At 41.8% G+C, this 27,808-nt stretch overlaps 1 protein-coding gene across 1 annotated transcript in view; it reads left to right on the top strand.

The window, feature by feature from the left end:
* LOC103183404 (vacuolar protein sorting-associated protein 8 homolog) overlaps positions 1–27,808 on the top strand; it is a 52,543-nt gene that overhangs the window by 20,941 nt on the left and 3,794 nt on the right. The window contains exons 18-39 of the mRNA XM_042332349.1: positions 286–332; positions 919–1,141; positions 1,480–1,569; positions 1,724–1,775; positions 1,866–1,908; positions 2,829–2,901; positions 3,719–3,838; positions 4,736–4,807; positions 5,040–5,159; positions 6,613–6,669; positions 9,471–9,553; positions 11,116–11,200; positions 11,592–11,690; positions 12,666–12,755; positions 16,850–16,896; positions 17,759–17,906; positions 18,675–18,764; positions 20,250–20,310; positions 21,908–22,023; positions 22,987–23,068; positions 24,829–24,911; positions 26,686–26,766. Of these exons, the coding sequence (XP_042188283.1) occupies positions 286–332; positions 919–1,141; positions 1,480–1,569; positions 1,724–1,775; positions 1,866–1,908; positions 2,829–2,901; positions 3,719–3,838; positions 4,736–4,807; positions 5,040–5,159; positions 6,613–6,669; positions 9,471–9,553; positions 11,116–11,200; positions 11,592–11,690; positions 12,666–12,755; positions 16,850–16,896; positions 17,759–17,906; positions 18,675–18,764; positions 20,250–20,310; positions 21,908–22,023; positions 22,987–23,068; positions 24,829–24,911; positions 26,686–26,766 (1,962 nt within the window). The remainder of the gene's footprint in view (positions 1–285; positions 333–918; positions 1,142–1,479; positions 1,570–1,723; positions 1,776–1,865; positions 1,909–2,828; positions 2,902–3,718; positions 3,839–4,735; positions 4,808–5,039; positions 5,160–6,612; positions 6,670–9,470; positions 9,554–11,115; positions 11,201–11,591; positions 11,691–12,665; positions 12,756–16,849; positions 16,897–17,758; positions 17,907–18,674; positions 18,765–20,249; positions 20,311–21,907; positions 22,024–22,986; positions 23,069–24,828; positions 24,912–26,685; positions 26,767–27,808) is intronic.

Here is a 27,808-nt window from a genome sequence, read left to right as displayed (position 1 = left end):
CTCTCTGCGCATTGGCTTTCAGTGAGTCCGCAGTACATATGGTATTATAAGCGAAACCACCTTAACCAGGCGCATTCTAATGGTGGTCTTCCTGTACCTGTGCACACTTCATGAATTCTTGGAAAGTTTAGACCAGTCACTAATAGCCGTTATTAGGTAGCTCCAGGCAGCCATAAATATCCTGCACATGGCCGTGACTTTAATATTTTTGAATGCAAAAGAACCTTTTTAGATTCTTTGTGAAAGTTTAAAGTTTTTATTTTAATTACGGATTAATCTTTACAGAAAGCAATTCCCATTTGTGTTGTGGCTTGTATCCTCATTGACAAAATGTAAGTATGTGACTGCATTCATTTTCTAAAGAAAAGTTAAACCTTGTTGAAAACTGTAGTTTGTAGCTAAGTGGTTCCATGCTAAGGTGTTCTATTTATTATTAATAATTGTTGCATTTGCTATAGTTCCTAATTGCATGTCATAATGTCTCAAGGCATTTCACAGGATTTTGCTGTGAAGGGAAGTCACTGTGCATTTGTAGGCAATATATTGATGCTTAACATAAGCTTTATGACGCATAAAAGTTCCACTCTTAATTTCTAATTAGTGATGTTATATATGAAGCACAGTTGTGACTCATGAGTTTCTATAACAATTTTTAGGAGATGAAAGTTGGAAAGAGTCCCTTATACTCCATTCTCTTTCATTTAGGGGAGTAAAGGTTTGATGGCCTTTCTCTTTCCTTACTACTCTCTGAAAGAAGAGAATGTGTATAAAATAATACTAACTAATACAAGATAAGATGCCTGTACTTTAAAACAATAATAATAATAATAATTGTATTTGATGTAGCGGTTTTCATGCTGGGAGCTCTTTTGTCCAAACTGATCTGTTTTTTTGTTGAAATATCTGTTCTTTGTTCAGAGATTTTCTTTGCGGTAGCATTTACGACAAACTTGCTCCCAATGCAGTTGCATTTGGTGTACTCTTGGAGTGTCTTGAACCACACATCTTAAGTAATCGATTGAATGGGATAACGCCACAGATGGTTAAAGACCTGGTTGTCCACTTTGAAGATAAAGGGATGTTGGATAGTATTGAAGCTCTGATAGTGCACCTGGATGTTACAACTTTAGATATACATCAGGTATGTGTTAGGAAGAAATGGAACCACTCTCCATGTTGTAATGCTGCTGTTGGTTTGAATTTCGGAACTAAAAATATAGACGTAATCCTTGGTATGTTGTAATAAACTAGAATCCTTCTCATCTTCAACCCCTTTTTTCTCCATTACATACATGTTCAAAATAAATAAGGAGACAGTATATTTAAAAATTAGCTTTGCATTTTTGCGCGTTAAATAGTCACATATTACGGGTTATTTCCTGTGGGATTCCTCTGTACCATGTAACTGTTCTACCAAATTATCTGTTGGGATCAAATCCCCATCACTGGGATCCTAATCTCTAGTCATTTTATTTGCAGATTGTTTCTCTGTCACGAACCCATGGTCTATATGATGTACTTGTTCATATTTTTAATAAGGGGATGAATGATTATGTTACACCTCTGGAGGTAAATTGAGTTTTCTCACCATTTTGAGCAGCACCTGTCACAGTAATTATTTACATGGTCAGCAATGTTAATTTTGTTTTATGTCAAGTGTTTGTGAATTTTATTTCTAAGTAACTACAATATAATTTGTTTCTCATTCCGTTTCTCATTATAGGAAATGATTCAGGCAATTGACTCAATTCTAAAAACAGGAAAGCTGCACAGTAGTAAGTGTTTACACAATATCATATGAATTTGATGAGCTGGTTTCAAACTAGGTTCTAATACTCACATTACATTTTTCTTGTTTTGTGCAGAGGAACTAGTTACCATTGGAAATAAAGTCCTGGTCTATATAAGGTAGGTATATTTCCCTATGGAAATGGATATTGTGACAATTTTTAGGAACAAGTTTTATCACAGTAAATCATTAGGGTGAGCCTGGATGTACCTACAGAAGCCTTTAATGTCAAGTTGATGCTGTCCAGAAATCAGTACCACTTCCATGGTAAACTACCATTTATAACTTTGAATTCACTGTACAACGACAACAACAAATTGCATTTATATAGTGCCTTTCATGTTGAGAGGATGTCCCATCAGCACACACTCCTCGTCAGCTCCTTGCTTCCCACCACCACCATTCATAAAGTCCAGTTTATTCAAAACTCCGCTGCCTGTATCCTAACTCGAACCAAATTATGCACCCCATCACCCCACTACTTGCTGGGCTCCCCTGGTTACCTGTTGCAGATTGGATCGATTTCAAGATCCTCTAGAATTCCCTGGCTCAGTCGCTTCACCTTGCCCCTTCTTTCCCTGTCATCAAATTGAATCTGAAGATATGATTTGCTGTTCGACAGTGCTCACAGTTACTCGCCTTTTCCCCAGTTTGGCATCAAGCTACACCATTGTTCACTTCGAGAGACATTACTCCCTTGAAGAGCACTATATGAATGTTGTTTGCTTGTTGTTGTCCTACTTCATTTGTTACTGAAGGGCCATGAATTGAATCGACTTTATTAAAATTATTGTGTTTAAAATGTTTGACAAATGAGTTCAAGAGTGAATCACGATTGTGTGCCTCAGCCCAGTTTGTGCCGTGTTCCCTGCTGCGGAGCGCAGTGTAAACCGATTGCTTAAATATCATTTCATACAGAACTGCATTTACATGTGGTGCATCACTATCAATATACACCTTTTAGGATTTTATAAAACGTGATTTGCAGAGTGCAATAACCTCAATTCTTCTTGAACATCTCCTGATAATTTCAACATAGCTGCTGCTTATCAGGGAGAGCCTATCCCCTTGGAGACATCCCTGAAGATCTGGTGCTTGTAGTGAAAAAGGAGGTAGGAGCTTGATCAATAAGATATTTACTACAACCACTTCACCAATGTGTTGCATTTGAAATTTGCCTTAAGTGTTACAAGTGAAATCTCCTCAGCTTACTATAGTGCATAATATGTGCATTCTGTCCTCAAGTAACTACACCACGATGACATGTTTATTTATGAATTCAATCTATATAATAATAATAATCCTTGCATTTGATAAAGCACTTTTCACATCTTCTAGTCGTCTCAAAGCGCTTCACAGAATACACTGTAAAGTGAATTGACTGTATATTTGTGGGAGAAATCTGTTAAGATATGCAACATACAGAATACACCAAATATACAGTGAAGCGCTTTCAGACGTTTCGAAGACGGGATAAGGCGTTATATCAAATGCAAGGATTATTATTATTATTACACGTTGTCATAGTTGTTGCTTCCTTTAAAAGCTTTCAGATCTGATTGCGTTTCCGTACTTGCATGTTCTCACCAAAGTGAGTGTGTCAGCTTAATCTTACACTCTTGCGCTGCCCATACCTGTGCCCCTGCAGCAGGGATCTCAGGGTAATGAGCACTAGCTCACGGGAATGTTGAGGCTAAATTTTAATTGCCCAAATAAGGTTTTTTTTCTTCTCTAGTTTAGATTAGCTACATCAGCACAGAGCTGCATGCAGAGCACCAAGAAATGTGCTGAGTTTCTAAAGTAGCTGGAAATCACCATTTGTTTTAGTGCATGTTCTATAAGGAATAGGATGATTATTTTTAATACATGTTACTGTGCCACAAACCATCATGGTGCTTGGATTTTTAATAAAACAAAATTGTATTCTAGGTTTTTCAAAGTTTGATGAGAGCTCATTCAAACAATGCAGAGCCAGGCGAAGAACCTTATCATAACGTTCGTACTCTTCTGAAGTGTAATACGAGGGAGTTCCTAAATGTACTGGCACTGGTAAGATCCTATCAGCGTTATGTTGAATGTAAATGCTTTGTCGGACTTAGAACTTTATGATGTATGTTGTGTGTTTTTACCCTGTAACACTTCTGCAACAATACAGTACACTTAAAATTTACATTTATATAGCACCTTTCATATCAGGAGGATGTCTTGAGGCTGAACAGTCCAGGGTCTGCACCTGAGCTGGGGGTGAGGTCTGGGAGAGGGCAGGGGGTGAGGGGGGGTGGGAGATGGCACAGTCAAAGAGGAAGGTCTTGAGGTGGATCTTGAAGGAAGTGAGGGAAGGCGCGAGGCAAAGGGACTCTGGAATTGAGTTCCAGAGAGTGCGGCAGATACGCTGCAAGCCAGGCTGCTGATAGTAGGACCGACGGAGCGGGGACATGAAGCTGAGCAGAGGGAGAGGCCAGATTGGTAGGGTTTGAGGAGGTTGCAGAGGTAGGTTTTAACGATAACTTTAAATAAATTTGATTTTAATGGACACGGTCGGTACTCTCAAGACGCCTGCATTCAAACACTACCTACTGTGGAGGGTGAGAGGTGAGGAACTGGATGACTGGAGGAAAGGAGGTTGTTTGGTGTTCCCCAACAAAAACAAATCATCATAAGTTAAACTCCAATACATGTTAGAAATTAATGCAGAGAATCTGAGTGAATTGTGCAAAGGCTAATGTCCAAAATAAGTTAGTGAAGCAAATGCAAAGTATCAGGATTGTTATGTAGGAACTTCATATCCCCCAGTTATGTAGGCTTTCCTCTGCCATATATAAGACCTTATAACTTTCCAACTCTATAGTACTATTTGTTTACCTCTCTGAAAGCTGGAATGGAACTATTGAGACTTGTACTGTGTTTAACAAACAGTTGGTTACTGCTGTTCTTTCTTTTGTTCAGACATTTGAAGATTTACAAAAGGACAAACAAGCTGTGGAGTTTCAGCAAAGAATCACTGATATCTTACTTAAGGTGAAGTTTCAGTTATAGTGTTGAGCTGCCTTTCTTCACTACTTGGTATTAATTGTCGTTCAGAGGATTTTGTAAAGGATTCTATTATGAAATACCTGACTTTCCACTGCTTGATTGAAATTGATTAAATTAAACTATCAATTTACAGAATTCAAAAAAAAAAGTTACAAAAATATCTTGCAAATATGATAACTGATTTTTTTTCAAATCCATCGTATTTATGCTTTTTTAGGTGATGGTGGAGGGGACAGAATTCACGCCTTCCCAGATTGGTTGCCTCTTTACTTTCCTAGCACGTCAGCTAGCCAGAGCAGAGAGCTCCCTCTTCGTAAACAAACAACTATTTGATCGGGTAAGGCGGAATCTTTCACCGTCAATTTTCTCCCATCCTAAGCCACTGACTTGTGCTGTGGTGCATCCCCTCTAGCTGGTAACTTTTCTAATTCCCCATCTATCCTCCAATGCACTCCATCCTCACCCCGTCCTCCACCACCAAGGCTGGTGAAAAGCACAGCTTGATAGGATCAAGCCTCCTATTCAGAAGATGATGGGTTGAGGTTGTTGGTTCAAGCATTGCATGGCAGGTGACGTTAAAGATTCCCTGGCAATACTCAAAGTGAGAATGATAGTGAGGTGAAAGTAGGAAGTGGATGTTGGGTCACTCGAATGAAAGCGTCTACCTGAAACTTCATATCATCCTCTTTCAACTTTCCTTCTCATAGCAATTCTTTCAAACTTTGGCTGAATTGCCCCGATCCCACTCTTTTATTCCCCCCGCCCACCCGCCCGCCTCTGTTGTACTAACTCGGGCTCATTGCATACCTCCCGACCTCTCTCTATTCCACCACCAGTGGCCGAGAATTCAGATTATACGTTAGTAACATCTGAAACTTCTTCCTTTACCCCTTCTTTGGCTCGACCCCTCTGTACTTCCCTTTAAAATCTGCCGACGTAAACCCACGTCTGTGGTCAACAACAATAACAACAACAACTTGGATTTATATAGCGCCCTCTATGCCGGACGGCGTCTCAGAGCGCTTTACAGTAACAGATCCTGGGGCCAAGCCAGGGGGAGGGGGAGGAAGGTGACCAAAGGCACGGTCGAAAAGAAAGGTCTTCAGCAGAGACTTGAAAATGGGAAGAGGGAGCGAGACGAAGGGAGTGAGGAAGGCAGTTTCAGAGCCTCGGGGCACAGTGGCTGAAGGCACGGCCGCCGAGGGTGGAGTGGAGGACTTGGGGGACGAGGAGGAGGCCAGACTCGGAGGAACAAAGGCACCTCACCCTCTTCCTCTCTTCCCTGTTCAGTGTCGATCGCGTCTTTGTGAAATGCTCAAAAGGCATCTCATGTGAAAGGTACTGTATAAATACAAGTATGTTGTTGTATTGAGGTTGATGCTTCTCCTTCAGTACGTACTTGCACTTGCTGATGGAGCTCAAACCGTGAGCCTTTGTTTCTTCAGAGCAACCAGACAATTCTTCTCTTAAAATTAACTCAACATGAGGATTTCTAATTGAAGATAGAACTTAATGTTTACCAACATTTCTGATCTTATATTTTATGGAGATCTCTTTGCTTAAACCATGTTACACCACAAAGTGCTTCACTACCTTCACATAATCAATGAGACTCACACACATTGCACTTGAACTCTGCACAACCAAGCGCAATGGTAAATGGCTATTCACTTCATAAATCATCAAAATGTGTAAGATTACAAACAAAACTGATCCTAAGTGTTTTTGATCAATCAAAGGTTTTTACTCTTGGATACGGTGTGTAATCTTCAGTTCTGCTTCCTCACTAGGTGTTAGATTTCCTGTGTGATCCAGAGGACAGTTCACGCCATGAGGAAAGACAGCAGGTAAAAGAAAGAATATTTTGTTTCTTTGACACCAGTCATTTAAATGGAGCATGCCAACTTTTTTTTCTTTCCCTTTTAACACAATGAATTACGGACTACTAAAACATGTGAATGTTCTTGCATACCAGTCACTCATGCACAGATGATTTTTTGGTCAGCCTGACAAGCATAGAAACCCATCACCAGGCTTAACAATATCCAAACCAGAATGAGAGTTCCACACATGTTTGCCAACCTACATAGGAGATTACCCTACATCTGAATGGAATATGCACTCTCTTCCCAGGAGGCTGCAACCTGCTTTCCTTATTCTGGAGAGTTTTTAAGACTGATTGGTAAAACCTGAGGTTTGGGGATCCCAGATTGTTAGCTGTGGTATTGTTGGAGTACAACCAACTAATATCTCATAGCTTGCTGTTGAGAGCTGTTTGTCAAACTTCCCACTACTTGTCTAACTAGGAACAACAAGGTTGCATTTATAAAGCGCCTTTCACGTCGGGAGGACGTCCCAAGGCGCTGGACAGTTGGGTCGGGACCTGAGTAGGGGGAAATGGTCAGGATGAGGGGAGGGAAGGGAGGGAGCGAGGAGGGGGTAGAGAGTTGAGAGGGGAGCTGAAGGCACAGTTGAAGAGAAAGGTCTTGAGACCGTCTTGAAGGAGGAACAGTCTACACATAGAGCTTTGGCTTTCAGGATAAATAGGGGCTGAGTGGGAAGAATCCTAGCTTCCAGTAATACACCCAACCATATACAGAGTGAATACATCATGCTATTCATGCTATTTTCTCCCCTTATTAAACCTAAGATAGCAATGTCGATGGTGTATTATATATCACTTTACTGATGGAATAGCTTAATCCAGGATGACTTGTTAAGACAATGTGTGTAATTCAAAAGTCTTCAACAAAACCTTAATAGCTGATGTCCCGGGACCACCAGGACCTTCCTTTTGTAACCCAACCATTCCTGTACTTTGGAAAACTCTAGAGATATGCAAAAGATTTCACATGAGAAAGAAATGGAGGCTTCTTCTACACACTACCCCTCCATCATCCCCTCGGGCCCTAACTTGGTATAGGGCTGGCATTTCCTCCTTTTTGTTACCTTCTTGTTTTATTTGTCACATGTCAAAACAAACTGAATAGCATGATCACCCACTCCTTATTTAGTCAGCTTGAATATGGGAGCCACACCTTTCATTTGTTAGAAAAAAGAGGTTCTAAAAGGATCAGGCCTCATTTTGGATAAACCTTCTCTTACCAAAATAATAATCAGTCTATCCTATGGGTAGAACTAAATCCAGTCGTAAACCAAGTGCTAAGTATGCTGTCTATGTTAAACACATTAAAGAATGAAAACAACCTACAACCTAGATAGTTGCTTTCTCCACATAGAAAGAGATTCCATGTGGCATCGAGAGAGGGACAAAGTAGAAGCAATTGTTTGCCCACAAGGAAGGAATGAGAGTTAGAGGACTGGTAAACTTGGTGCTGTTTTTGTGCAGCATCTTGTGCACACCTATAGAGCTGCATTGTACCTCAACCATTTCCTGTTGTCAGATGGATTAGAGACAATTGGGTGAAAATCCTGGTGAGTGTTGTGAGCCCCACCTTCGGCTTAATATTTACCAGTATTTTTCTCCAAATGTGAGTACAACATAATAATAATAATAATAATAATAATAATAATAATCCTTGCATTTGATATAGCGCTTTTCACGTCGGGAGGACGTCCCAAAGCGCTTCACAGAACACACTGTAAAGTGAATTGACTGTATATTTGTGGGCGAACGCGGCAGCCAATTGCGCACAGCAATGTCCCACAAACAGTCGTAGATTGAAAATGACCAATTTATTATTGTTTTGTTTTTTTGGAGGGATTATTATTAGGCGTGTGGAGTAAGGAAACTTGCCCAAGGTTTCGCCCTGCCTGGAATTGAACTCAGGTCTCTCACTTGCAAAGCGAGTGCTCTCAGGAGTCGGATGTAATTCAATTCACTTTACAATTCCCTTTTCCTTAAATTTATTTTACTAAACACATTAAAAATGGCAAAGCCATTGGTCCAAATTTACAGCATTTTTAAATAAAGCCTTTTGAACTTGAAAAATGCTATCTAAATAAAGATGTAACTAATTTTTTTCCTTTTAAAGTAATTTTTAAAGTGAATTTTATAGACGGGATATAGACCTCTTTTTCATTTCTCCATCTTTAATGACTTGGCTAAGTTTTTTAAAAAAAAACTCTGCACTGGGCTGAAACAATAGTATCACCCGCAATAGCATCACCTAAGTCTAGGTCCACTGATGAGGATTAAAGAACGTTTGCATTCCAACTGGTGGTGGCATCGTGGCTGCTGTTGGACTAGCATGCCTGCTCCATGGTTAAGTAAGGGACTATGAGGGGGTGAGCAGAAGAGTAAGGTGGATGATCAGAGATGGGGAGGTGCTAGGTTGTGAAGAGATTTGTATGTAAGCGTGAGCACCGTGATGTTGATCTGCTAAGAGACAAGCAGCAACTCTTCCAGGGTGCTCTGTATATCAAATGATTTTATTTAATTAAAAAGTTATGAATGAGTTACGAATTACTAGTTAAGTTACATTTTAACTTGCAGCTTGAGTACTTGCAAAGTAGCACATTTGTGAGGGGAGATTACACTGCAATTCAACTTCAGTACAGAATGTAATTGAAGAAGAGAAAAGTAGCTCCATTTGTGAATGTGAGTTGGTTATCTCATCTTTCAGGATGTGTTCAATGGCAGTAAATTTGTAAAATGTTAACACTCGATTTCTCCCATATCATCCAGGCATTGCTGGAGCTCCTTCAAGCAGGGGGGATTGTTTACTTTGATGAAGAGAAACTAATTTCTTTGGCTGAAAAGGTGCAATTGTAAGTACTGAATGAGAAAACTGTAAAGACATTGGAGCATGAATCATATAATGTTTCATCTTTCCCCATCAGTGACTTTTCCTGTTTCTCCTCTGGAGTAGTGGCAAGTAGAGCATGACCACATCCCATCTGTTTTATTTTTTCTCCATTCACTTTTCTATTTCACCTCATTCTCTAAAGAGCTTTAAGGGGGCCTGAGGAAAAGAGCTGGATAGTGGGATTAATTGGGGGGGGAGAAGTGTGATTGAGAAAAACAGGTAAGAGTGGCACAGAGATGATGGACTGAATGGTCCCCTTCTGTGCAGCTATTTTCTACAACAAAAATAAATTGCATTTATATAGCATTGCATTTACAACTTGCACTTGACAATTAAAATAGTTTACATTTGTATATTACATGTTTCGAGATTTCTCCTTCACATGCTAAATAAATGGTTGGTTCTTGTTGAACACATATGGGGATTAAGTCTTCTATGGGGAATCTTCACTTAGCCAAACATACACAATTGGTGATAGCTGAGTTATGTTGCATTGCTATAATTCTGAGTGGAGATCACTACTTCTACAATTTTAGCTATATACAGTATATAGAAAGAAAATTAAGGCAAGAGCATTGTATATATCGGGAAGAAGAAAGCCATGCTCTTTGGCTCCCATCAACATCTTCTTTTCTGCGGGTCTGAACTCCTCAACCTTCCCGAGCTCTTCCTCAGACTCACTGAACCCGTGCGCAACGTAGGCATCAGGTTTGTTCCCCAGCTTTCCTTTCTACCCCACATCTGTTCTCTGACCAGGAACGCTTTATTCCACCTCCACCACATTGCCCACCTCCGTCCGTACCTTACAACCAACGCAGTTGAAACCCTCGTCCACGGCTTCATCACTTCCTGGCTACACTATCCAGTGTCTTCCTCGCTGGTCTCCCCAGCTCCACCATACACAAAATACAATTAATTCAAAACATTGCCATCCGGATATTTACCCACACAAAACTCCGTACCCCCATCAAATCCTTGCCAGGCTCCATTTGCTCCTAATACCGAACGGATTGATTGAAAAATCCTCACACTTGTTTTTAAATCCCTTCATGCCCTCGCACCTCCCTACCTATCCGATTTGCTTATCCCCCCCCCACACCCCACTGCTTCCACTCAGCTGGCTCCAGCCTCCTGTCTGTCCCTCGTCCCCTCAGCTCCACCATCGGTGGCCATGCCTTCAGCCACTAAGCTCTAAAACTCTTTCCCTCAATCCCTCTGCCTTGCTCCCCCCCTTCCCACCTTCACATCCCACCTAAAGACCCTTCTTTCTGATCAGGTTTACAGTCATCTTCCACCTCCCTCTCTCCTGGCTCATTATTAGACTCCGCCACTGCCAAGTGCTCTGGGATGCTACCCCTCATGAAGGACGCTATAAAATGCGAGTTGTTGTTACATGTAATGCTGGGGAGAAGAAGCTCTTACAAATAATATTTTTATTGTGGTTTCAATTAAAATATATGAACTTTCCACTCTGGTTTTCCCAATTAATTTTCAAATTCTGTTTGATCATGTTGCTGTATTTAGCTATCGAATCTGTGAATTTGTGTATGAGAGAAAACGTCTTCACAGCAAAATCTTGATGTGTTATATTCATGATGAGATCAGAAAGGTAAGGTTAACTTCATTTTAATTCTTCATTTCAAAATATTTGAATTGAACAAAGGGCTTCTTCATAACTCTCACTGTCCCTCAATCCCTCCACCTTGCCCCCCTCTCCCTTTTTTTTCAAGTCCCGCTTGAAAACCTTCTTTGTCAACCGTGTTTACGGTCACCTAGCCTTGCCCCCAACTAGCTTGGAGTCAGGCTCTGGCACTGTTAAGCGCTCTGAGATTTTACCTTGCGTGGAGAGCACTATATATGTGCAAGTTGTTTTTGATGTAATTGTTAATTCACATTGACTTTTACTGGATTAACTTGGCCACTTTCGTGTACAAAAGTCTGAAGCTCAAAATACTTTTTCTTCAAAATGTTTACATTATAAATAATGTGTATGTTCACAGATCCAAGTGCACAAGTATATCCATCATGTGATAAATAATGTGGAGATGACCAAAGATGAGAGTGTTTCATTCAAGGAAGAATTATTTAATCACATTCATGTAAGAGATTTCTTGTCTTTTATTTTAACTTTTTAAAGTTGCCTATAAAAAATACATTATGGGTTGACTATGTATTTTATGGGTGAAATGCAGCAACCATTTGCACACAACAGTGTCCCACCAAACAGCTATGGAGTGAGTGACCAACTTTATTTGGGAGATTGTTGGCTCTATCACCCCCATCCTTGCCTGGCACCACTGGCTCTCCATCCCCCAGAGGATAAAGTTTAAAATCCTTGACCTCGCATTCAAAGCCTTTCATGGCCTTGCTCCTTCCTACTTCTATGACCTGCTAACTCCATATCGACCTCTCTGCTCAGTAGGCTCTGGCTTCAGCCTCTCTGCCCCCACACTTCGTAACTCCATCAGACAGTCCCTTTGCCCTGCTCCCTCCCTTGCCTCCAAATCCCTGACTGTCCAGCATCTTGGGACATCCTCCTGACATGAAGGGCGCTACACAAATGTAATTTGTTGTTTGTTGTTGTTGTGATGAAAATGGCTGGGGTAGCTACCAAGAGTGACCATCCCCTGGAGCACCCTGAGCTTGGTGCCATTGATCCATTGCTTATGGAAAAGCATTGTTTTCTCTTTCTAGTTAATTAATCTTCCACAACTTAGTTAATTTAAAACCGTGGAAGTCCCTGTTACTAACTGGCTGAAGTGTTTTAAGTGTTGGTGACTCTAAGGATCCTGGATCAAATGAGGATTGGCACAGCTCATTGTTCATTGGATAAGTCTGCATCTACTTAGAAAGGCAAGGAGGACATGTGAACATCCATAGCTTTCAGTCTAATTCTATTTAAAATGTTAATGTAATTTTTGTTCTTGCAATGTATACCAATGCACAAATTAAATGTTTGATAGTTTTGCGTTAAGGTGCCATATGTGTAATTAAAGAGGGATCAATACAAATATACTAAACTCTAGTGAAACAATTATTTGTTTTCCTAACGAACAATTGCTTTTACTTTGTAGGAATTACTGGAAATAAATCCACGACAGACTGCAATGTTAATACTTAGGGAATTTTCCAGCAGTATCGCAACTATCCTGGAAATACTGAAAGTGAGTTTTACAAAATTTAACAGAATTTTACAATCATTTCAAACCCCACTACTTCCCCTCTCCTCACCACCAAACGATGCAATTTCAGTGACACTCTGCGAACAGATTTGTCATTACGTTACTGCAGTTTCAGTGAATTGTTGATGCAGTCACTATATTGCAGTGCACTATTCATAATTAGGACTTGAATTCATAAGAAAACTGTTCCGACATTGAATTATACAATATATTGAATCTAAATTGCTTACAAAGTTAAGCAAGTTGCATTAGTTTACTTTGTGGAGTCTGAGCCACTTGCCATTATGATGTGTGCTTTTAAGATATTCAGAAGTGTACCAAACAAATGTTTTAAGATTGTTTCTCCCTTCCGCCACCAAGATTTTGAAATGCAGTGGAAGTCTGTGAAGCCGGACACATTGTGGACGGCCGTTTTGTCTGGCTCCAGAGGCATCTGAGGTTAACCAAAGTTCTCTTACCTCTTCCCGCCCAGCACAGCAGAGGAGTGGTAGCAATGCCTACTCTCCCATTGCAACCAATTAGCGGTGTCTCCAAGTTTATTGACAGCCTTGCAGTTGTATGTGAATGTTTGTAGGCTCCACCCATTCACGAGTGGCTCCAGCTGTCAATCAATCGTGAGTTGACTCCTCCTATTCCCTCGGTCCCCTCACTGATTGACAGCGCAACTCCAGTGAGTTGTGAATGGTTGGAGTCTGTTGTCAATCAGCCAAAGACTCCTCCCATCTCTATCCTTGAACCTCTTGTGGCTGAATGGAGCCGCTCTACACACAGAAGGCCAGAGTGAGTTCATTCACCGGCGACCAGCGACACATTTTGACCGTATTAATCGTATTTTTGTCCTAATCAACTGGCATATTTAAGACCGGTAAGAATACAAATGAATCAGGGCCAGGCATTTTGCTCAATTTACCAGGCGTCCAGGGTTAAACGGCATCCGTCTATATACAATAGAGCCTTTTCAGGATTCCAGCTGTAAATGTAATGACAATTGTAAAACAAAATCGATTTTGCTCTATGTTGATTCAAATGCAAAATATTGTGAACCTGTAGCAGCAATAATACTGAAAGGTTCATTCAGTCACCAGCATGTGCTTTGCATTGAATACCATGCAAAACAAATCCTGGTGACTAAACTAACTATTGTCTCTTTCTATCTGTGTTTAATGTATAGTTTGCAAAGTTGTGACCCGAGCCACCTCACCCCCTCCCTCCCTCCCCCCTCTGCATCTCTCCCACTCTGTCCTCCTCTCTCTCCGTCCCCTCGCCTTCTATCCCCACTTGACCCTCCCACAACCTCCCTCTGTTCCATCTTGGGAATCCTTCGCGGGGCTCACCAGCAGCAGCCACACCGACTACCCCATTCCCCACCACACTCGCCAGCCACCCCGGACACAGACCCAGGGAGCCAACCTCTCATCCCCATTCCCCCCACCCCTGCCTCACAACCTGGACCCCCCCTCCCTGGACCCTTCTGTCAACCGCTCCCTCTACATCGGACTACAAAACGTCCGCTCCCTCTGTAACAAGGCCCTGGTCATCAACGATCTCATCCTTGATGAGAGCGTTGACATCATGGCCTTAACGGAAACCTGGCTTACCCCAGGCAACACCTTCCCCCTCACGGAGGCCACACCACCCGGCTACACCTCCCACCACATCCCTCGACCCATGGTGTAGCCTTTATCTCAAGGACACCACTTGCCCTATCCCCCTACTCCTCTGGCTCTTTCCCCTCTTTTGAGCATCTCACCCTCTCCCACCCCTCCTTTCTCTCACTCAAAATCCTCCTCGACCGGTCCCCTAAAACCTCTCCCACCTTCATCTCCAATATTTCTACCTTACTAACATCTCTCTGCCTCTGCTCTGATCGCCTCATCATCCTGGGCGACTTCAACCTGCACTTCACCCCCTCCTGCTCCATCTCCTCGGACTTCTCCTCCCTGCTCTCCTCGCTCAACTTCTGCCTCCACATCAACTCTGCCACTCACAGACCCCTCTTCTGCTCTCACCCTCCTCCACAACACCCTCTCCTCCACACTCGACACTCTTGCCCTCATCACCTCTCGTACTGTGTCTTACTCTCTCTCCTCCCCCTGGTTCACCACCCACCTCCGCTCACTGAAGAGCCAGGTGCGGGCCGCTGAACGCATCTGCCTCAAATCTGGCCTAACGGTCCACCGACAAATCTGGCTGGACCTCCTCAAAACCTACCGCTCCACTCTAGCCAAGTTGTCCTTCTACTCCAGGATAATCCTGGAGGCGAAGAACAACCCCAGGCTTCTGTTCTCTACCACATCCCGACTCCTCCGTCCCCCGCGCAGGTCATCTCTTCCAACCTTCACTGCGAGGAAATGCTGGATTTCCTTGAATCCAAAATCAAAGGAATTTCCACTCCGCGGTCACTCCCCCTCCAACTTCCACCCACCCCCCACCCCTTCCCTCCCACACTCCAACTCCTACCATCCTCCCCTACACACCTTCAAACCCGTTTCCCCACCCTCTGTCACCAACCTCATCCTGTCCCTGAAACCCACCACCTGCTCCCTTGACCCCACCCCCACTCCATTCCTTATCTCTCAGCTCCACCTCCTTGCCCCACTTCTCACAGACATCATCAACCCATCCCTCTCCTCTGGCTCTGTTCCCATTCCCCTAAAAACTGCCACCATCACTCCCACTTTGAAAAAACTCTCCCTTGATGCGTCGCAGCTATCAAGCTACCGGCCCATCTCCAACCTCCCCTTCCTGTCCAAGGTCCTTGAAAGAGTTGTCACCTCCCAGCTGACATCTTGACTATCTGCGACCAGGGCTCCCTCTGCCTCCTCGTTCTCCTCGACCTATCGGCTGCATTCGATACGGTCGACCACGCTGTCCTCCTCCACTGCTTGTCCTCCCACCTCAACCTTCAAGGCCCTGTCCTTGAGTGGTTACTCTCCCACCGTCTTCATTTTGTTTCCACAAACGGCTTTTCCTCCAGCCCCCGCACTGTCTTGTGCGGTGTCCCTCAGGGCTGTCCTCGGTCCCCTCCTCTTCACCCTCTATATGCTCCCCCTTGGTGACATCATCCGCAGACATGGGGTTAACTTCCACATGTATGCGGATGACACCCAACTCTACCTTTCCTCCTCTACCCTCAACTCCACGACCACCGATGTCCTGACAGCCTGCCTGTCCGACATCGAGTCCTGGACGAGAGACAACTTTCTTCAGCTCAATGTGTGCAAAACTGAGGCCCTCCTGATTGGCTCACGTCAGCGCCTCTGCACCTCAGGCGCTGACAGCATCAGCATCCAAGGCTGCACTCTCCACCTCTCAAAGCCAGTCAAGAACTTTGGCGTTCTGTTGGACCCTGAGCTGTCCTTTCTTCCTCATATCCGCGCCACAACTGGCACTGCCTTCCATCACCTCCGAAACATCGCCAGACTACGGCACTACCTCACCCCTCTGGTCCACGCCTTTATCACCTCAAGGCTGGACTATGGGAACTCTCTCCTCGCCGGCCTTCCCAGCACCTCCCTCCACAAGCTGCAGGTCATTCAAAACTCTGCAGTTCGTGTACTGTCCCGCACCAGGCTTCGAGACCACATCACTCCCACCCTCGCTCGCCTCCACTGGCTCCCCATCCCCCAGAGGATCGAATTCAAGATCCTCATCCTCACCTACAAGGCCATTCACGGCTTTGCTCTCTCCGACCTACTATCCCCCTACTTACCAACCGTACCCTCCGTTCCTCTGGCTCCGGTCTGCTCCACATCCCCCGCCCCAACCGCCCTACAATCGGTGGCCAGACCTTCAGCCTCTCAGCCCCTAGGCTCTGGAACTCCAGTGCCTTCACCTTGCTTCCTCCCTTCCCTCCTTCAAGGCCGGTCTCAAGACCTTTCTCTTCGACCGTGCCTTCAGCTGCCCTCTCGACTCTCTACCCATTCCTCCCTTCCCTCCCCTCACCCTGACCATTTCCCCCCTGCTCGTATCCCGACCCAATTGTCCAGCACCTTGGGACGTCCTCCCGACGTGAAAGGCGCTCTATAAATGAAATGTTGTTGTGATTGATTGCATCTTTCTTTTATTATCTTTAGGATCCACAATTGCTATTTCAGTTTCTTAATGGGATATTGGATCCGAGGTGAGTACATTTGTATGGTTTCAGAATTTGAAGAAAGATACAATAGTACCCCATTTTAACACGGGTTCACTTATAATGTGATTGGGTTATGGACCCCGACTTTTTGTAAGCTTAAAAAAATCCCAAATCCTGTTATCGCGCTTCAAAACACAGCAACCAGATTGATGGAGCTGGCTGGCTTTCTGCAAGGATTGTGCGGTGATGTAATGAGACATGTGGTTGCTTCACAAGATTTACTGTAAAGTAAGTCTTGTGAAGCAATCCTATCCACATCTGGTCCCAGACCAGGACCGCCATCCTCCACCTCTGCCCCACTAGGACCTCCCTACCTGTTAGGGATTTAGCATGCAGGGTTAACAGGAGCTGAGTGGGAAGAGTTCTCCACCCCAGTGTCCAGTCTGCCCCTCCAAGTCCTACCAAAGAGCCAGACTACTACAGAGGATTGGCTCGATTCTGACGTTCTGTTGTCAAGCTCGTCACCTTGGAGTTGTAGTATGTGGAGGGACCTTGAGATCCAATGTTGTGATATTAGTGATTGGATTTGTAAATAGTGGATCTGGAAGTCGACTCTGATATTGGAAACCTTTTGCTGCAATTAAGTTGAATGTGAGCTAGGTTTAGGGAACGAGCAGGTTCACTATTTACAAATAATTCCTTTTCCAAATACCATAAATTAGATTAAATGCATTATGAATTAATAATTGGCAACATGTTATTTTGTAGGGTCTATGTTTGCATATTTTTGAACTAACCACCACACCTCACAGATCTTGTTCGTCACTTTGTTTAACACCTGTAATATTCTCATGTTCTGGTCGTGTGTCAAACTTTGTACATTAATGTGTGTGTGTTTGGTTTGTAGTACAGTACCTTGGCCTTTCCAGGATGCCAGTCTTTTAAACGCGGAATATCATGAGAAGTACATTGAGTTGTTATGTCAAAATAAACCAGATTTAGTGACAACGTTTCTCACCATGTCCGAGAGTTACCGCCTTGAAGAAGCAATTGAGGTATGGAACCTTGGTTGTGTTTTCAAGTGGAGTGTATTGCAATGTTTTTTCTTTCATTTATTTTATTTTCAAAGGAAATGCTCTGCTTACATGTGTTAACCCCAAACCTTAAAGATACACATGCAGCAAGTTACGAGATGCTTACTGCTAAACTTGGGGAGCCACTTTTATATGGCTTGTACTACAAGCATCAGTCTGATTCAGGGTTAAGATAATCACTTCAGGAAAATAACTTAAATAATTTTATTATTATTCTCATACAACCAATGGGACTAAATGGACTGCCTTGAAGTCAGATATGCACCATTTCGAACTCTGTGGAGCTGTAGGCCCTGCCTCTGGGGCAGTCATTTGCTTTACTTGTCATGAGCAGATACTGTGTAAGGATGTCCGACCTTGTCACTAAAGCTTTGCTGAATATGAAGAGTAGTCTTGGAAACTCAGCTGACATTATTGCTTACTCAGTGAGGCAGGCAGCAGCATTTTTATGTTTTTACCAAAGCTGTTTCAGTTCAAAGTGTCCCTGTTGGTAAAGACATACAGTCTGTCTAATTTGTCTCTCATTTGATTATCATTCCCATACAACCAATGCATTCTCATAAAATGTGCTCTCAAACAGAACTTATTCTGAAATAAGATGACCTCAACTAGACTACATCCCTGTCTTAGGGTAGCAATTCACTGTTAACCTGTGACAATCTGTGAGAAATTGTATTGCTAATATGTGAGAGTGGGAAAAAAAACTGCCTTTTTTCATTTTGTTTCTAGGCTGTGAAGAAACATCACGTACATGATGCACTTGCTTACCTCCTGGAGAAACAGGGAAACGTACAGGGGGCAGTCTCTGTCCTATTGGAGGTACCCACTAATTAAGATTACAATTAAAGATCACTTGCCAGTGAATATAATCCTGCTTCTGATATAGTACCTTTCACGTCCAGAGGACATCTCAAAGCAATTCACAGGATTTACAGTAAAGTGTAGTCTAGTTTGTGGATGAACATTTTTCAAAGTCGGTTATTAGATGTGAAAATGTGTAAGGATTGCAAGATTTGATTAAATGTTGAGAAATAGCATAAAGTCCATTCACAAACTGTGCAGCATCAAGGAACTGTATAGGGCCACTTGATGGCAGTATCATTGCCACTGTTTATACCACACTAGTTTACAGTTGCAGAGAGCAATTTCAGGACCGACACTAGGAAATGTTTCTTGACACAGAGGGTATTAAGGACTGGAATGGGTTATCAGAAAGGGTGGTAGAGGCCAGGATGCTGGACTCATTTTTTTGTTTTTTTAAAAAAACCTTGTCATTGTGATGCAAGGGGTTTGGTTATTCAGGAAGGATGCGGTGAAGGGCCTTCTTGTGATCTTGTTGTAGCTAGAACTCCTGTGGTGTTCAGGATTTTCCAGTAACTCCTGATTATACACTTCCATGAATTGAATTTAAATTAGTTTGCATGCTGCTGAATTGCATAACTGTACTTCTAGGTTGTGACTAGGAAATTGACGCTTCCTGATCCTTTGCCAAGGTCTCAGAACAAATGTTTAATGTGACTTTGATAAAGTAATCTCAAACGTGAAGTCACAATCTGGTAATGTGTTGTTTCCTGAAGAGACAATTGATGTTAATGAATGGTTACTGCAAGCTTTGAATGAAAGTCTGTACAACTACTGAGCTGAGTCTTAGAGAGGATGTTCTAAAAATAGCGGGTTATTTCATTAGTACTTTGACGCAGTTATATTGACAGAATAGTTTCTGTGAGGAAACTCCTACTATATAACTAGCTTAATTAAGTCGGATCTTCTATTCTTCCTGCCTCTTTGCAGTGTCTGCATGTCATTGGTTTGATTAAGTTCAGTTGTGTCAAATAAACATCAAATTTATATTTTGCTGTTTGTAGCTTATAAAATAATTTGAGAGAGAAGGATTAGAAAATAAATACAAACTGAAATTCCACATAATCTTTGTCTGTCAAACTATTTTTGGGAAATTGTTCATATCATGCAGAGTTGAAGAAAATCCTAAAATTCAGCTTTCGTTTGGCAGCTGGTTATGTTGCATGGGACATGATTTTATTTGAAGTATGAAGTCCCAAGTGTGCAGATCGTTCATATTTATGCATAAATGCAGATATTTCACATCAGGAGATCATTTCAAACGCATATTTCAGATGGAAATGTATTTTGCTTCTTTAAATGCTAGTACGTATGTATACCTGTACATCAAAACGCTGAATTATTTTGCTACACCTGTTTTTTTTGTTGGGGGGGTATTGTGCAAGTTCCAATTAATACAGACTATGTAGTATACTACATACAACTGAATCTTTCTTTTTCCAGAACTTGAAGAACAAGCTGAACTCACTTGCAGAATCTTTTCATTTCAAGCAGGGTAATACAGGTTGGTTCTCAGTTGATGATAGACAGGAATGGCTAGTGTTTAAAAACTGCTTTTGGAAACAAGCAAATACATAGCCACATATAAGAACAAATACAAATGCACGTGGTGGTGCTGAACCAGCACATGGGCAGAGAATCCTCACAATGCAGAGCAGTGTGATTGGAAATTGAAATGTCTTCTCTGCGTCCTATTGTGAGTTCAGAACCAGAATCCCACAATTCCAACCGCCCTTAGATCCGTAAGACTATTTTGTCTGTAAAAATGCAAGATCCTGCAATTCTGCGCTATTTAAGACAAAATGTTCATTCAGACTAAGAATGTGAGCAATTGCAGCCCTCAAAAGTTCAGACTCACTTTAACCACTGAATAAATTAATCAAGCTAGGTGAAGGAGTGAAGTTCTTAGTTAAGGATAGTAATATAGCTATTGATGGGCTAACAAGGGGGAGGAAGTTGAGCTATGAGTAAAAGGAAAATAAATGAGTCACTATCAAACCAATGATCAGCGATTTGGCAACTGTTACCAACATGAGATAAGATAAATAAAAGACAAAATGCCTCAGATGCTGGAAATCTGAAATAAAAACAGAAGTTGCTGAAAACACACAGCAGGTCAGGCAGCATCTGTGGAGAGAGTGGAAAGTGACTTAATGTTTCAGGTCAATGACTGTTCATCGGAACGTGAGATAAGATAAACTGGGAGATGCAGAGAATGTAGAAAATAGTATTTCAGTACCTAAACAGTAATATGATCAAGGGAGGCGTAAAGGCTAGGGACATTTCAGAGGTAATAGGTAAGATCTTAATGGTGCTGCACATAAAGTGAGGTATAAGTGCATGTTAGCCTAGTGCATAACTTTTGATTATACAGATTAAAGTCCTGTAGCTCAGTTGTGGAGTCCTGTAGCTCAGTGGTTAGAGCACTCGCTTTGCAAGTGAGAGATCTGAGTTCAATTCCAGGCAGGGCGAAACCTTGGGCAAGTTTCCTTACTCCACACGCCTAATAATAATCCCTCCAAAAAACCCAAAACAATAATTAAATTGGTCATTTTCAATCTACGACTGTTTGTGGGACATTGCTGTGCGCAATTGGCTGCCGCGTTCGCCCACAAATATACAGTCAATTCACTTTACAGTGTGTTCTGTGAAGCGCTTTGGGACGTCCTCCTGACGTAAAAAGCGCTATATCAAATGCAAGGATTATTATTATTATTATAAAGAAATTATTATATAATTACAAAATTATTATATAGAAGTTTTTTTCAGTTGTGCATTGCTACCTGTGTAACATTATTATATATCAAGATCTTGGTTCGTGCCAAGGAGCACAGAAATGCAATGTAAAGGCTTCTATTGTTCCAGCAGTTTTAATTGTTGACCTTTTTATGAATAGCTTAAAAAGGTATATATACTACAGAGATATTATTTGTAAAGCACCATGGATCATTTTGCATTTAAATCAAATATCAGTAAGACAGAATTGTTTTCTCTCACTATGCAAGAAAATATAAAATGACTAGTTTTCCAAATCTCTAAATACAGTCTGAAAAATAATCTACCTAAATAAATGAAACTGAAGTTTTCTTTGTTGTATTCAGAATTAGGGGAGTTCAACACTGAAATCCCTGGACTTTACAATGTGCAAACCTCTCTTGAGGAAATGATCAAACTCTGCCAAAGGAGCTCTAGAAACCTCAACTTTGAGCAAAAAGAGGTAAGTACAACAACAGCTTACATTTGTATAGTGCCCTTCATACAGAATAGCGTCTCGAAACATCTTGTTACATAACTGTCTCATGCAGAGAACTTTCAGATCACAGCACATGAAAAATAAAATGTGCAAATCTCATCTTTAACTGCAGTTGCTTTTGTCAAAGAGCTTGAAACCGATTGATTTAAAATGTTTTATACATAGGTTCACAATTGTAAACTATAAATGGATAGAAGTAACACTATTTAGTCTCAGAGTGCAGGATACTTTATTCTTAAACAAATGGGGTGAAAGGAATTTAGTTGTCACAGAGTATAGAAGTACCTTTTCCTCCCTCGAGGCAACTATCCATACTCTTATTCAACTCCAATGAATAACTGAGTTCTTAAGGGGTCTTTCTAGGTCCTCTGGTGTAACAGAATTAGATGATGTGTTCCAAGGGACTAAACAGTGCTTGCTTGGCACCCAAGCTGAGGTGGGAACCGAGGCCAGTGGTGGGGAATAATGACCAAAAGCATGGAATATAAAACTGATGAGCGTTAGGTAAGGCTAGAGAGGAGAAAAAACTCTACCAGTTGAAATCTGCGGTGCACAGAGAGTCTGGAGTTTGGCCTGGTTAACATCAGAAGTCAGTTGGTCAGTCAGCTTTCCTTCAGTATGGAATCCAAGAGGACCCCTTCTGCTCTGAATGTTCATGCGTGCTTATGTGTGTTGCACAAGACTCCTGCTTGGTATCTTAAAATAATTCCCATTGTAGTGTTCCTCCTTCATTTCTGTCCAAAGGTTTAAATGTGTTCACCAAAGCACCAAAAGTATGGAATTGGGTAAGAATTGTCCTCCCACGAAAAGGAAGATGGATAAAGTTATAGTGTTTGGAAGAATAGAGGCGAATCGAATAGATTGTTCTATCCTAGGCGTACAGGGTAATTTATTTCAGTAAACTCAACATGTATTTTTTTTTAACAGGCACTCTGGTTTCCGCTACTAGAGCTAATAATGGCACCGTCACATCACCTGAAGACCAAAATATCATCCCCGTTTGCAGATGGTTTGTGCAACGTTTAATTGTTCTTAAACTTCTACAACCAGAAAAGAGTTTTTTAATATATATTTTTATACAAATATATATCTATAAGGTGTTCAAAAAGTAATGATACCATTACAATGTCTGATAAATCTTAAAGAAATTATGATTTTTTTTAGAGAATAGGATAGATATCATGACATTTTGTCCACCCTTTGTATGTGAACTCAGCGCCTTGGGATGTCCTCCTGACGTGAAAGGCGCTATATAAATGCAATCTTGTTGTTGTGTGTGTGTGTGTGTGTGTGTCTGGTTATAGATACACAGGTGATGTGATTGTTCACCACACAAGCATGTCCAAAAGTATTGAACCTTGGCAGTTTCAAAAGGAATGAACATGTATATTTAATAATTGATGTCGATATTTTAGAGGGTTCCCACACTAAGCATAATATGGTATTGAATTATAATGAGGTATTTCTATGGACTGCAAATGTAGGAGATGATCTGCTACATTTCCCTGGGAAAGTGGATGTATATGTAACCTATACCGTGAACGCAAACCTACTGGTCCAATCCATAATTCAGTTCTTTTTAGAAGTGCTTAAGCACCTAATAAAGTGACTATGTCTTCTGAGTGTCACTGTGATGATGTATTTTTACAGCACAGTGGATAAACTGACAAGTATAGAACTAGTCGGTGGGAGTTGCTTTGAACATGATGGAGTCGAAAGGCTACTTTTTTCTTTTTAACAAAACACACAGGATAATTCTGTTTTGCACTATGTTTCCAATTGTGCATCACCTCCGGAATGTGGCCAGACTACGTCACTACCTCACCCCTCACGCTGCTGAAACTCTGGTCCACGCCTTTATCACCTCAAGGCTGGACTATGGGAACTCTCTCTTCGCCGGCCTTCCCGGCACCTCCCTCCACAAGCTGCAGGTCATTCAGAACTCTGCAGCTCGTGTACTGTCCCGCACCAGGACCACATCACTCCCACCCTCGCTCACCTCCACTGGCTCCCCATCCCCTAGAGGATCGAATTCAAGATCCTCATCCTCACCTACAAGGCCATTCATGGCCTTGCTCCCTCCTACCTCTCTGACCTACTATCCCCCTACCTACCTGCCCGTACCCTCCGTTCCTCTGGCTCCGGTCTGCTCCACATCCCCCGCCCTACCATCGGTGGCCGGGCCGAGGCTCTGGAACTTTATCCCCCAGTGCCTTCGCCACCTCCTCCCTTTCCTCCTTCAAGGCCGGTCTCAAGACCTTTCTCTTTGACCGTGCCTTCAGCTCCCCTCTCGACTCTCTACCCCCTCCTCGCTCCCTCCCTTCCCTCCCCTCACCCTGACCATTTCCCCCCTCCTCGCTCCCTCCCTTCCCTCCCCTCACCCTGACCATTTCCCCCCTGCTCGGGTCATGACCCAACTGTACAGCGCCTTGGGACGTCCTCCCGACGTGAAAGGCGCTCTATAAATGGAATCTTGTTGTTGTTGTAAAACAACTCTGTACTGCAAATTGCAATGGCAGTCAAATTTGCCCCCCTGTTGAAGTAGCATTTTGCAGTAAATTAGGTATTGTTTAAACTGACACACAGATCGCATTGTAAAGTTGTTGTTTTGCAGCTAATTTAAGCTGATTCCTAAACCGATTTAAAAAAAAAACAGAAATGGACCTAGAGCATTGAAATGCCCAGTGTATTACACTTCTGATTAAGGCCTGATAAATTGTCATGCAAGGTGTCAGCCATGGTGTTTATGTATTCCCTTTTTTTGAACAGGTATTAAGTTGCTAACAAAAATGGTCTTAAATAGTATAACAGACCACATCCCACCAACAGCAATACTGCAAAAAGTCATACAGGTAAGCTCTCGTGAGTAATAAGAAGTCTGATTCTGCTTTCCAGGTGTGTGCACACAGTTCACACAGATGACAATCTGTGTGCACATTATCATACAGCTTGGGATATTGAATTGGGAAGAAGGGTGCTTACAGCTATGTAATTGTAAAAGCAAGGAATATCTTTGTAGTGCTTTATCCTGACAAACTTCTCAAAACACTTACTCCATAGGTAATTACTGAAAACTAAACCTAAATATACTGGTTTTGTAGACAAATGTATCAATCATTTAATATAAGCAAGGACCAGAAACAGCCACAAGATAAATGATCAATTAATGTGGAGGATTATTGGCCAGGGGACAGTACGGGAGAAACTGCTTACTCTTTTCCAGTAATGTGATATTAATCTCTGCCTGAACGGTTTAACGTCCTGTCCGAAAAACAACACCTCCAATAATGCTATGCTCCTCTGGTATAGCTCTGGAATGTCGGACTAGATTAAGAGTTCAAGTTCCAGTGTGTGGCTAAAACCTACCATGTTTCAACGTAGCGACAGAAATGCTATCAACTAAGTCAATCTGACCCAGTAGTTGGTGGTTAGCATTCCTGTATGAATTACATGATCTCAACTATTTTTGTTCCAAACTTGACTATGAATTCTTAGTTATTTTTTAAAAAGGTTACTGTGTCAGAGGCATCACAGTTTATTATTATAAAATGGTGAATTTAATATTTATCGGAAGATGTAAGTGAGAAACATTATTTTTGCCACTCAATATGCAAACAGAAGCAGCACAGGATCACTGCTGCTCCACTTTTTGTCCCAGTTGCTGGTCTCAATGTTCCAGTATTGATTTCATTGTTTTCACAAGTAATTGTGTGGCTTTCCTAGTAAGATTCCCAAGTTTACACCAGATTGTAGGTACTTTTGTGCTGCTGACTGACTCATTCCAACCCGACTGAGAATGGGTTTGTTGTTACCCAAATGGACTCTGCTTGGAAATCATTTAAGTTGGCATTGACGGAATTTGAGCTTTCACCCAAAGGTAACATGATAGATTTCTAAGCCACCAATAATAATAATAATCCTTGCATTTGATATTTTTGATAGAGCGCCTTATCACATCTTCGATGTCTCAAAACGCTTCACAGAATATACTGTAAAGTGAATTGACTGTACATTTCACTTACATTATCAGTGTACCATCAGTGTACTAATGAGCTCATTCTGGATTTGTGATTGTGGTAGGATTGTCGGCTGTCAACTACAATGTTTCCTGCAGTGTATTGGTTAGAACACCCTCCTCATAAGCAAGAGTTCCTGGGTTCGAATCCCGGGCAGGGTGAAACTTTAGGCAAGTTTCCTTACTCCACACAACTCTGTTTACCTAGCAGTGATAGAACTCCAAGTATTAGTTGATTGGCGTATCGCTTTTCTGGGGATAATAATCCCTTCAAAAAACATTTTTTTAAAAATAATAAGTTGGTCACTCAATCCATGACCATTTGTGGACCACCTTAAAACGGGTTAATGTTAGGACTTGTTAACTACCTACATTAAATATGTTTTGCCCACAAAATATACAATCAATTCATTTTACAGTATATTCTGAGAAGTGCTTTGAGACGTCTCAAAGATATGATAAGGCCCTATATCAAATGCAAGGATTATTATTATTACATTCCATTTCAAAGTTTTTTTTAATGTTTATTGCCTTGAAGTTTTAAGCACCTATATCCACTGACCGCTATACATAAATATGGATCAGTCTTCCTATTTTATTCATTTTATTAGGATCCAGGTTACAGCATGGGAAAATTTGGAGATGTAAGAGACCTAACCTTAGGGATGCTGGATACATTTGTTTATGAGCAGGTGAGTTGTGTCCGCTGAAATACTTATCCTTGAATTTGATATAGCGCCTATGGCATCTAACATCTGAGTGCTTCATAGGGAATTGCTTGAAGTGTAATGACTATTTGTACGAAATTTCAACAGCCAATTTGTGCACAATAATGTTACACCAACAGCTCTGAAATGAAACATGCATTCATCTGGAGGATTTTTTCTTTTTGAATAGTGTCATGAGATCTTCAACATTACTTAGAGAAGTAAATAGGATCATGGTGTAAGATCTCATTTGAGGGATGGCACCTCTGACAGTCCAATGGCTCCCCCAGCACGGCACTAGAGTAATTCTTGTCTATGATGAGACCTATTTATAATTGGTACCAAAGATAGATGCAAGTGCACTGAGAGGCTACTGTCCGTGAGGGGTGCTGTATAAAAGCAAGTTGTGGTTGTAGGTTTTGGAGTCCTGTATCGTAGTGATTAGTGTGGTCGCCTCACAAGCGAGTAGGTCTGAGTTTGATTCCCGGGCAGGGCGAAACATCGGGCAAGTTTCCTTACTCCATCCACTTCTGTTTACCTAGCACTAAGTAGAAACAATGAATGTTAGTCGATTGGCGGATTGCTCTTCTGGGGGTAATAATCCCTCCAAACAATAATAATAATAAATAAAAAATTATTTGGTCCCAGAATTCCACAACTGTTTGTGGGACACTGCTGTGGGCAATTGGGCTGTCGCTTTACAGTCAATTAACTTTACAGTATATTCTGTGAAGCGCTTTGAGATGTCTCGAAGACGTGATAAGGCACTGTATCAAATAAAAGGCTGATTATTATTATATTATTTATTCCCAGATTTCAACTTGGCTTACTTCTTTTTGGTGAATGCTGCAGTTTGCAAAGATTTTATGTGGGGACAGCTAGGAAGATAATAGTGATTCCTTCCAGCCTCTCTAAAACACTTTTTGGACGTAGCAAGTACAATACCAATAGCAATGTGGTTCTCTTCTCTTTCAACATCACACACGAGTGCTAAGGTTCGGATGTACTGTTTTGTGTATTTTCAGAC

This window comes from Callorhinchus milii, unplaced genomic scaffold, assembly GCF_018977255.1.
Source record: "Callorhinchus milii isolate IMCB2004 unplaced genomic scaffold, IMCB_Cmil_1.0 Scaffold2, whole genome shotgun sequence".
Classification (NCBI taxonomy): domain Eukaryota; kingdom Metazoa; phylum Chordata; class Chondrichthyes; order Chimaeriformes; family Callorhinchidae; genus Callorhinchus; species Callorhinchus milii.
This window is presented reverse-complemented; position numbering and strand designations above follow the sequence as displayed.